The sequence below is a fragment of the Sinohyriopsis cumingii genome, chromosome 13 (assembly GCF_028554795.1).
Source record: "Sinohyriopsis cumingii isolate HCF-2022 chromosome 13, ASM2855479v2, whole genome shotgun sequence".
Classification (NCBI taxonomy): Eukaryota; Metazoa; Mollusca; class Bivalvia; order Unionida; family Unionidae; genus Sinohyriopsis; species Sinohyriopsis cumingii.
The window spans coordinates 61,240,749-61,253,297 of record NC_142973.1 but is presented as its reverse complement, the minus strand read 5'-3'; the positions used below and the strand labels follow the sequence as shown (position 1 = coordinate 61,253,297).

The 12,549-nt window shown below is 33.7% G+C and overlaps 1 protein-coding gene across 1 annotated transcript in view; it reads right to left on the bottom strand.

Annotated features, from left to right (window-relative positions):
• LOC149785683 (DNA damage-binding protein 1-like) overlaps positions 1-12,549 on the bottom strand; it is a 115,215-nt gene that overhangs the window by 78,362 nt on the left and 24,304 nt on the right. Inside the window, exons 4-10 of the mRNA XM_089979521.1 lie at positions 11,911-12,056; positions 10,655-10,730; positions 10,041-10,155; positions 7,802-7,899; positions 4,044-4,202; positions 2,935-3,018; positions 1,760-1,876 (exon numbers count right to left, since the gene is read on the bottom strand). Coding sequence (XP_089835647.1) covers positions 1,760-1,876; positions 2,935-3,018; positions 4,044-4,202; positions 7,802-7,899; positions 10,041-10,155; positions 10,655-10,730; positions 11,911-12,056 — 795 coding nt within the window. The remainder of the gene's footprint in view (positions 1-1,759; positions 1,877-2,934; positions 3,019-4,043; positions 4,203-7,801; positions 7,900-10,040; positions 10,156-10,654; positions 10,731-11,910; positions 12,057-12,549) is intronic.

The following is a 12,549-nucleotide window of genomic DNA, read 5'->3' as shown; positions in this document are numbered from 1 at the left end:
ATATATGGAAACTTGTTGTTCAGACATGCTAAGGATCAAGTCAGTAAATCAAAATATAAACCAGCCCAAGGTATTTATGGACAACGTTCTTTTGCATACCAGGGCCCAGCAACATGGAATGAATTGCCCGCTGAACTTAGACACAAAGACAGTGATTCCATTCAAGAGTGCTCTTAAAACTCACTTATTTTAACTGCAAGAACAAACTTAAAGACCTAATATTTCCTACCTTAAATATTTTCAGCATGTTTTTTATGTTTTCTAATTTCATGGTGTTTGTTTTTTGTAATCATATCATTATATATGTTTTTTTTTGTTATAGGTGTTGTCTAATGTTGTAAAGCGCTTAGAGCTTCTAAAGATTAGGCACTATACAAAGTCCTCATTATTATTATTATAAAATCAGTCACCTGGAGTCAACCTTAAAAAAGTTCTGATGTGCTTGTAATTGAACAGATAATCTAAACCGAAAAGCTTTGGAATTTACTCAGTGGTCAAAAATACTAGACTGGTTTATTCTTTTACACGCAGGTTAGGTTTTTCTTTAAGGAGTAATGCAACATAGTTAAAGAGTCGTCAATTTAATTTGAGCAAAATGTTCAGTTGCTAATGCTGGGTTGCTCTTTGTGTGTGTCTGTGTGTGTGTGTGTTTTGGATATTTAACGTAGCTTTAACAATTTTGCAGTCAAAATGCTACAATGTCTGCAGTGTACCAGTTTATAGTGATGTCTAGCACTGGGGCATCATGCCACAGACATGCAGCAGTCAACTTATCCTGACACTGAGCTGACCAGACCCAACACTAACCTCTTAATGCTGAGCTCTTTGTCAAACTTGATCAAAATTAGTTGAGTAGTCGTAGACAATAGTTACTAATTTTTTCTTCAAGTAAAATTTTTGGAGTGGAGAGGCATTTTCAAGATTTCTCCATTATTCATAATAATGGTACCATATATACTTGCATAATGCTCTGGCAGGTCTGGATCTGTGCAGTTTGTTAGGAGTAATCAGCAGAACAAACAGCACAGACCCTGATCTCCAGATGCATTATGGTATGGCAGAAAATTTTCTCTGTTCTTTGCAGTTTGACTTGACTTATAAGCAAGTAAAGACAGTAATATCTGATTGCTGATCAACATCGATGGCACAGACTTAAAAGTCTTGAATCTAAAATGTTATCTGTAAATCTTTGTCACTGTTTGTGATGATTGTTTTAAAATTAAATCTACTGTTTTCTAACTGGCCTGGTCAACACCTCGATTTATCCCACTAACCATAAATTCCTTTAAAAGAATTCCAACCCTACCCACCCACATCTTTATGTTTGGAATAGGCACATGTGGCGATGGGGAAAAAGTACTTTTAGTAATGATCTGTTTATCGGATGGCAGATCTGCATCATTTTCCCATGCCTCACAGGTCTTGACACCAGGATGTACTCCTCCACATTTTGCCAAAATCAGTCAAGCTAACCTTGGATATTGCTAAGGTTCATGGAAAATGAATCTTTAATGATGGGTGCAGAACAATAGCATATCCTCATCTGGTCTCACAGATACATGAACTGTAAAGATAATGAAGGAAGAATACATCCATGAAACTACAATGAAACTTGCTTTAGCAGACATCTTGATATCACAGACACTTGCCTATACAAGACATTTACAAATCCTTATTCTTAATATACTAAGAACACCTGTCTATAAAGGACACAATTATGTGGTCACTATAAAGTCCTTTATATGAAAAATCAGCCAACCTGTCCCTGTCCCTGCCTTTCCAGATCCACTACCACCATGTCCACGATGGGCCCCAGGTTGGTGAATGTCTCCATCACTTGGACATATGAGCCATTATCATCTGGATTAACATTTAGCTGAAAATTTTAAATAAAATATTATGAGTAGGTTTGATTATTCAATACCCATAGTATTAGACAATGACATATATGGTCAACAACATACAAGAATATGTACTCAATGCTGAAAGATCTAAGCACCTTATGGTCAACACTTGTCACCAATGTGGTGCATGTCAATAAATCAAATACTGAATTGTCAATCGAGTGCAAAGTTAAATAATGGCAAGTACGATAATTACTACACCTTAATTTTCTTCAATTCTTTCTGATCATTCTTTCAAGATTATGTAAGAAACTCTTCTAACAATTGCAAAGTTATACCGCTGAAATTGTACCAGTACTACACAAAATTGTACTGCTCAATCCGTACCAAGTATTGCAGCTAGTTTCCAAGTTAAAAATTTGCAGATCTTTTAATAAAATGCTAGCATATTTAGCTCTGAACAAGTCTGGTTATTTTATCTGATAATTCACCAAGTATATATGCATGTATTGTGTTTAATGGCATGTCAGCACAATATTGATTATATGGTGCAGATTAAAAGCTAAGTCCTAACAATGTAAAGATACCAGAAAAGAAAAAATAATTTAGGCTTTCTCTTCCCAATAAACATATACATGTAATACATAAAAAAGATAAAAGGTAAACATGTTAACACTCTGAAAAGGTATATAAAATAAAATAACATAAGACATCTTACAGCATGTTCATCATATATAAATGTGCATTTAATACAGATGGAAGTCAACCCATTACATTCTATTTTTACTATGTGGAAAAATAATTTTGTCACTGTATGATAATTATGCTGATATTCTGGCATGCCTCAACATTCAATCTTCCCTTGCAAATATTTTAAACAGAACTTACAACCTAGGTCATTATATAAATTAAGACTAGATCATTTTATAAATTTGGTAATATATGCATTTATCCAATGTTTGTATAAAGTACTAAAATAACCAAAAAAGGTCACAACCGACAGTTTCACTTTTCAATTAATGTAATATACATTCTGAACAATATCATTTATATTTTAAAAATTTATTTTGACTCCAAAATTCAAATTTACCTTAACCAGCTGTGAATCTCCAAGTCTTGACCCAACATACACAACGCCATTATCCAAGTACGTTATGCACTCTGCAATGGTGGTCTGTAAAATGAAGCAATTGAACTAAAAAAAATGAACATAATGTATATACTCATCTATAAGTAGAGTCCAACTGCAAACAATATAGACCCTATTCTGCCACTGCATAATACACCAACAGATCAGGGTCACTGTTATCTGTTCGTCTCGTTACCTCTAACAAACTGCATAGTCCCATACATGTCAGGTGGCATAATGCAATGGCAAATCAAGGTCTGTGCAGTTTCAAGTTGTACAGTAAAATGGAACAAATTTAAAGCTAGCTACAGTGTAAATTCTATAATCTGATCTAATGAAAGGGTCCAATATAAAAGAAACATAATTTAAGACACAACTGAAAATTATGGGGTCCAAAGACTTTATTTTATTTTATATAAATAAAGGGTGTAGCTACCACACAAAGCAGTTACCTCAAGATTTCTCAATTATTATTTACTATATGCAGTACTTTTTTTTTACTTTCATAGTTAAAATGTGCCTTAGTTCAAATATACTGTACAGAGCCCAGAATATGTATTTTAAAATAAAAAAGGGGGAAATTAACCAATTATAGCTGCAATCCATAACATTCTTCAACTCCCTCCTAAATTTAGTCCTATATTTAAATATATACCACACCCACCAGTATTTGATTGCTGAACAGACCAAAAAGTACTGAAATTTGGAGGATGTTAACTTGGCTTTTGGGGTGAAGGCAACATCCTAATAAGATCAGACCTTTTAGGATGGTATCCACAATCACAGCCTTATGATCAAGTGTACGTGGCTCCAGCATGACAATAGAATATAACATGAGGAGCTTTAAAGATTAAAACTGCAATAGAATGTTAGTTTTTCCAACTCAATCAGCAGACATGAATTATGTCTGGATAACTGTTTGCTCAAAAAAATAATGTACACAAAATAAATTGTGTATTTAGGATATTCTTTGTTGGTCCTTATGAGAAAAATTTCTAAGAACTGTAATCCATACGTTTTAATGTGATGCAACACCTTCCCCCACTCTGTAACAAGTGTAAAATACACACCTCACCAAGCAGTTCAACTTTTAGGTCCTTAACAGTGACTGTTCCATCCATTTTCTCCTCTTTTTCCAGCAGAAGCATGAAAAGACGCCCCATCATGTCTCCCAGCAAATAGCGTGATCCATTTGCATCCACTTTTCCATAACAAATTATAGCACTTTGCTAAAATGAGTAAATTCGGACATTATCACATCTGTAACAAGATCTCCAAGATGGGATTATTGTTCTACTATGAGAAATGTTGTAGTCTAGTTTTCACTGTAATATAAAGTGAAAGAGAAAATGACAAGTGTTGCTGTATTAACAAAGATGCATGTGCAGTCCATGCTGTATGTCTCTCATGCAAACATTGCCTGAAAAACTGATTTAAATGCAAAACTTAACCAAAGTCACTAGAGCACATTTTTTTTTTCAAAAGTGCCCTACTATCTATGTGATCCCCAACAAAAATAAAAGTAAATACAGGGGCCGCGAGTGGCCAAGTGGTCTAAAGCGCTCACTGTTCCGGATCACTGCCATCTCACCTCTGTCTGCATAGGTTCGAGTCCAAGGTTCGGCAAAAGTGGATAAGTGGGAAAGCCTGCCAGTAGCTTCTTGTGGGTCGGTGGTTCTTCCCTGGGTTTTCCAGGGTTCTTCCTCCACCAGTTATAGTGGCCGCCATGTATAGCCTATCTTGTGGTGAAAATGGCGTTAAACCCAAGAACAATAACAAGAAGTAAATACAAAGCTGCTTGGTTCTTGGACTTAAAATTCCAGAGAAACTGACTTGTATGCCAAATTTAACCAAGATGTGATGGATGGACAGACATACAAGAGTAACACTATTTGCCTTCCCACAATATGAGGTGAGGCATGCAAATCAGGTAAGCTTGAATGACTTTAAGGTTAATGAAGCTAAAATCTAATACAAACCAATTGCTAAACACATCTGAGCTAAATATTTACTGCAAACACACAATGAATATCAAATCAATTTTCTAAAAACGATGGCTTGTTCATTTAAAATTGTCCACTGAATTTAACTTTGTTCTGTTTGTAAAGGAAATACAATCTAATCCTTTAACAAACCTGTTATACATTTACGTTCATTTGTAAACATGAATACTCTCACCAAGAACACATTTAGATTAGTCGACTCTATAAAGATCCCAACTTCAGAAAATGGCATCAGTCTAAGTTAAAGATAAAGCCATCATGTGAAGAATGGTATTATTACTGCATTATACTCATCTTCACTATGATGCAGTAATGGAAATCTGTAAATACTGACTGCTACTGGTACCAAAACTGCCATATTAATAAGAAAGATATAAAACACATTGAGTACATAGACAAAAATAATGAAATGGCGTGTGGTTGAAAAATGCCCCAAACAAGAAAAGTATAACTGCATTTATGTTCATAAAAATATAGTAAGAGTGCAATGAAACTTGTTAAGAAATCTTATGTATGAAAATGAAACTTTGTGATGTTTCTTGAATCTAGACTCATTATCCAATTGGTATATGTGTCTTAAGATGATCACTGAAAACTGGGGCATCATGTTTTCATAAATACCTTTGTCGATGTTCATTACTGATTTGGACGGGGAAATAATGGCAGACATCACTATGTCTGGGAAGTACCAGTTTATTAGATTGTCTGTTTTCGTAAATCATCGGGCAAATATATTCAGAAAGATATGCAATGCATAGAATGCAAAGCCAAGGTTTTTTGTTATTTAAGATGTTACTTTAAAATGCAATTATATAGGTCAGAAATACATGGGACAATACTATGTTGTGGAATTCACGAGAAGCGTTGTTAAGGTCAAAGCACAGGGGCTCGTATCATTGCTTAAAATTTAACTCTCAGTCATACATATAGCTAAAATACGAGCCCCTGTGGGTCAAAGTTGTTTTCTGACTTGACTCATACTTGTGAAAATACGGAAAAAAGCTGCAAAGCAGATATTTAATCAATGTCTAAAATTAATACAAGTACATAAACAAATAAATAAGCCATAAATTTGCAATCCAATCAATGGACTTTGTAATAAAGCTATATAAAGTGACTGGTTACATTACGAAAATCCCTCCTTCTAAAAACAGATGCACCTATGTCTGTGTTGATTCGGTTGGAAAGAAGGGTTCACTTCATATACATACTATAAAGGAGCCATGTCTGTAATTTTATGCATTTTAGTGTCTTATGTATGAATAGTTATGGTAATGTTTTATCCACAACAAAGAAATGAGGATGAACAGTGTGATCTGAAGACACGTGTGCATTTGCCCTCATGTACATGGTAAAGCGGTTGTTTCAAACATGTTTAGATTCTTTGAAAGTGCCATTATTGTGAACTTTTAGAAAGTATATATATATATATATATATATATATATATATATATATAAAAAATACAAACATATAAAAAAATTGATTAAGGGTAGCTGATTAAGCATTTTTACTAACTTACAATTACAATAATGTAATCTGGTTACTCAGTTAAAATTTATTATAACAATGTTGCTCTCTTTTTAGAGTCAGATGGCCAAAATAACTCAGATAATTTTCAAATTGAAAATAAAGTATTGCTTAAATCCAATGTTAAATGCAAATATGAATACTGGGAAATAGAAGGCATAATTCAAATAATAGAACAGAACACACACACACACACATACATATATATATATATTTGCTTTGCGCCCACTTATCCCTGTTGAGCTCTCACTTTTCCCTGTTGTGTCCAAAAGGAGAAGTCACTTCTCCCTAAAATTCAAGACTAGCCTGACCCCTGGTATACTGACAGTCTGCACAGAGAATCTCTGTAATTGAGTTAGAATCCAAAATGGCTGATGGGTGTTTCTTTGGAGGTACATTCTGAAAGTGAGTAGCCCCAAAATGACCATTACTTTCTCCCTGATAAATGAAATATGCATGTAGGTTCTAGTCAATAATGGATAACTTGGACCACTAGAGACTGTATCCAATCCATTATGAATCATACCCCATCTTCTGACTTCAAAGGAATTTACCTGGCACAATTTTTATCTAGCTGAGGATTATTTAATGTCTTTGTACCTCACAAAGTTCAAACTATACCTTGTTCCATTAGTGCAAACATTTATAATTTGGAAAAATGCAGTTGTCACAAGTAATTACAACAAATTCAGGATATACATTTCTGCATAAGATTTTCATGTGTTTGAGAAATTGGATTTAAAAGACATTTGTGGTGTAATGAATGAGTGGCTGAAAATGCAAATGTCACTTAAGCAAGAAAATTAGGTTGCAATGACATTGGTTTAGATGATTTAGTTATTCTTGTTGAGAGGCAACCACATACTGATTTTCTTGAGTTTACATGAAATAGAGTCCAAGATACTGAGGACATAATAAACAAAATACACTAACATATGTTACATACACACAAACAGATATATGAACACACATATGCAACATGCTATCTTTCCTCTCAATGATGGCCATGGGATTATGATGATCAAACAAATTCCAACGTGCCAACAAATGTACAAGAATCTTTAAATGAAAAAAATATCACTGCAAGCAATAGGAATCAAACTGAGAAAGAATATATACAAGTATGAATGCACTTTATTTTGTATAGGGTTTAACAGCATGCTAGAAAAACATTGCTTACATTGTACCAGTTACAGGTAAAGTTCCAAATCATAAAATTGGAAATTGTAAATAATGTATGTAAAAAAATTGGTTTTTTCTTCTTAGAAAATGTACTGATAGTATGTGAATATCTTACTTTGATAGCTGGTGGGGCAATGGGTATGAAGTTGTCTCCCTTGTGATAGGTAATTGACTCCTGACCAATTATCAGAGCACCACCAAATGGTTCAGGTACTGAAAGGTAAACAGGATAATATCATCAAAAGACACAAAAATATATCTGCACAGTACATTATAGGATTAAAACATGGTTTGCACAGCCCTGGATTATTATTTTTTTAATTTCAAGTACTCCTAAATTAACTCATTAGCCCCTGACACTGTGTTAACGTGGCAGGAAGTAGTAGCCTACTGCCAAGCTCTGTAGCATCAAGGTCATGTATGATACACTAAAGTGGGTGGTATTATAGAAAGGTAGACAGATGTAGCTCTACAATGATACCAAATAATCTGGACGTTTTAGTTGCAATACAAAATACAGAGGGAAAAACCGAATTTTTTGGACCCATTTTTTTTCCCCACCAAAATTTGTTGTGGTCAGAATCCGATTTTGTTTCCGGATTTAGACTTGTTGGCCTTAGATCTAAGGCAGACTGGTCTGAACTGCACACAGACAGGTGAACCTTTGCAAAAAGTAGGATAAGGTGGGCATTTGGAATAAAGAGTGGTCCCGATATGAAAATGATGGGTCCATTAAGCAAAAAACAAAGAAAGGAACTCTTACTTTTACCCTTCTGCTCATGCACAAGCAAAATAAACAATGGAAAACAATATTTCTAACTCAACTAGGCATTAGGCTAATGAAAAATCTCTTCAAAGTTGATGTACTAGGATGCATTCAGAAATAGCCCCCAAAATGTGTCTCCTACTCACATTTCAGGCAAAAACGACAAAAACCTCCAGTGGTTAAGGAGTTAAAGAAACTGAACTGTCCCTTTAAGATAATTCATCACTACATGAATAGGCGAAATAGTAATTAAAAAGCATAACCATTCCACTACAAGAAATAGATATTATTCAACCTGGTAACTACCAATGCCATGTGTCTTTTGATCTACTGCAATATTATCCCATTTTAATTTGCTTCTTCAATATATTTGAAAATAATTAAAACAAAAAATCCTCAATTTAAAGATAGGTTTTTATTCAGTTTAAATATACTGTATATCCTCATAAGATGGCAAGGAACTTTAGTAAAATTCAAGTTTTTTTGGGTGCAATTTCAATGGGAAAAAACCCATAAACTTGAGTTTTCAAGGCAGTTTCTCAAATTCAAGGATTATGCATACCATATGATAGAATTAGCATGGTTCATAGAACTTGGGAAAGTAGTTTTTAAGGAATTTTTTTAAAAAAAATCAAAACTTTCAAGGACTATTTTTTCTTACAGAGAATGAACTTTCTCCCAAGTCACTTTGTTCCTCAATGCATAAATCAATACAAAATTTAAAAATGAAGGTAACTAATGAGCTTATGACATCAAAGAGGCACTAACTACTCCATCTAATAATTACCCATCATGCATTATTTGATCCACCCAATTTTATCCCAATTTATTATTTCTGGACAATAAAAAAACTATAAAAATTCTGAATTCAACACATAATACATAATATTCAGATCTAATAATCTGTTTGTCCTTTGATAAACTGAATGAATTTGGGGAAAAATCCAGTCTCTCAAGAATTTCAACCACTATACTGTCATAAAATTACATTTGTAAAAATATGCAGTTTTCATGGAAACCATAAATTCAAGAAACTTTCAAAGTTGTATAAACCAGAAAGAAAAAAAAATTCAAAGTGTTGATCTGAAACGTGCCTTGGAAGGTTCACATAATACTAAAATATGCTAGATCAAAGGGATGAACTTAACTTATACTGATAGCCTTGTTCCTTTTATTTTAAGTATCTCTATAAATACATGTCATTTTAATAAGTAAGGGCTGTCCCAGTAAAAACATATATGTGGGGGGGAGGCACTTTCAAATTCAACCAACCCACAACAGAAGCAATTAAAAAAAAATTATGATCCACTGTCAGATATGTTTTAATCGAAAAATACTGCCCCCTACAGAAGCATATTTTTTAAACATGATTTCTGGCTATGGGTTAGTGGGCAGTAGAAACGATTTTAATATTGACTTGGGGACAGAAGCAATATAAATGACAGCTGGCTGTTTGTTTTATTTTATAATAGCCTGGACTAGTCATTATCTCCAACCACTTACTGGCTGTTTTCAGCAGAATGTTCCAAGTTTGTAAACAAAAAACCCCACTTAGAACTGCAAGGACATGGAAAAAATATTCTCTCACCTTCTATCACCATACAAGCTTCTGTTTCTACATTATCTTGCTTCCATGGCCCTCTCTGGAATTCTTTGTCTCTCAAAGAAATTTCATAGGTCTTTACATGTCGCCCATGCTGATCCTGTAACAAAAAAAAACAATTGGTTTTTTTAACATTTTTACTCCAATTTACCTTATATCAGAGTATTTTTGCATAACCTCTTTATGGAATAAACATGTTGGCTTTAAATTGGTAATATAAACATATACCAGTACTGGCTTATAACTTAATTTCCTATCTTCTTCAACCGTATGCATTATAAAAGCTGGGGACAAAATATCAGAACCTGTCTTGAGAGACTAATCCCTTCTGTCAACAATATTTTTCTCTCATTGCAGAAGGTCTCCCAAGTGAGGTTATTACATGTGTAAATGATCATTGGTCTTACAAAACAATACTCTTTCAAGCCATTACTGATCATGTACAATCTTAATTTATTTCCCATGACACAAGTTTCAAAAATGGGAGTATGAAATTCATGAATAGTAGAAAAAAGAAAGTAAATTTCATTAATATAAAAAAACACAATGCAATAGTTATGGAAAGTATAGTGTTGGAAAGGACTATGATACCACATAACCTGGTGAATTATGATGAGGGTGGGATTACTGCAGCCATGAAGGAATTGAATGTCTATAACTGTAACTTCCTCTAATCTGGAAATAATAAAAAAATCAAACATTTTATTATTAATCCTGCAAAAATTTAAATTTAAACATCAAGTATGGACAAAATATTTTATTAAGCATATTTATATTGACAGTAGAACACTATGTTTAAGTTAAAAAATAAGACTTTCTCTCCAATTTACACTTATAACAAATTCCTGAAATGTAAGTACTAAAATTAATCAAGAGTTCAACTGTCCAAACTTAATGTTTTACCTTCCCTGAGTAAGACTATTTAGTATTTTGTGTTATGTCATTCAAGAATGAATCAATCATCCATTACTGTAGAAATGGAAATCCCAGACTATGTCTAAGTTAGGTCACTACGATTGTAGTAGAACAAAAGGTATTCTGCAAAACCCTGCTTTTTTTTCAGCCACAATGACATTGGCCTGCTGACTGGTAAAATCAACAGTTCTTAAGTGCAAGTCATCCACAAACTTTGCTAAGGTCTAGCACTTAAATTATCATGCAAAAACCATTTTTTTTGTCACTGTAAACTTAACCTTTAATCTTTTGACCATGATATCAACAGGCTTCTTTCTTACTCAAAATGCAAGTCATCTACAAACTTCGGTGAAGGTACCACTTTTCTTTCAGCCACTGTGACCTGGACCTTTGGACTTTTAACTCCCAAATCGATGGGCTTTCAGCCATTTACTAGGTTTAGTTTAGGTCTGTTAAGCAGAATAAATATTAACGTGTGGAACCATTTTTCATCTTTCAGGATGACATTTTTCTTTGACCATTCGACCCCCAAATCAATACTTTTCACTGATGTAGACAAAATATTTTTGTGTGGAAACCATTTTTCTTCTTTGAACCAGTGGCTTTGAGCTAATGACCCATATATCATCAGGGTTCTTCCTTACCCCAGAGCAGCTAAAAAGTTCAGTCAACTACACACAGTGGAGAACTGATGTTATTGTGCAGCAATAAAATTGATATCTTACAAACTGATACACAGACTCACAACATATTATTCTCCACCTTAAGGCAGGCATATAAAAAGGAATAAAAAATCCTTTGGAATGTAACCTGGTTATGTCAACTGAACATATAGCAACTATTATAATAAGAGTAGCAATGTTTTTCTTTTTTCTAAAGTAGCTGATGTTTAATCAGAAACAACAATTTTAAATATGCTACATATATGCTAATTATGCACCTGACATTGAAAGCTTTGAGTTCTTTGTTGTCCCTGTCCAGGGGAATCACTTTGAAGAGACCATCATATAAACGAAGTCCAATTACTCTACACAGTGGATCAACTATGCCAATAATGCCAGTTTCTGATGGTCTCCCTATTCGATCCTGAAAATTAAAACATGTATGTTTGTTAGTAAACAATTATGAGAACTAAATTTGAAACCTAGAATCAAAAGTCATGGCTTAAATTGACACAGACTCACCCCTTTAATGACATAGCAACTACTACATAGTTCCTTGATATCATGAACACTGCTACTATAAATTCCTAGACATAACAAAAAACCTTTGGACCCCAGGGGCAAACTCCATGACATCACATATAAATTTCCTATGAACATCGTTTGATGATACATAATAGTAAGCACTAAGTGTTGATCAGATAATCAGACCATCAGCATGTGTAACAGTGGGTTAATCCCCAATATTATGGGCATGTAATAAATGGTTGCAAGGATAGGATAATAAGTAACATGGGGATTAATGCTGCTAAAATAACATAAAAAGCATGCTACACTAATTGTGTCAATTATGAACATCAATTAAAGTCATGTGGTGCAATTTATTTTGTTACATGCAAAGGTGCATATTATCAATA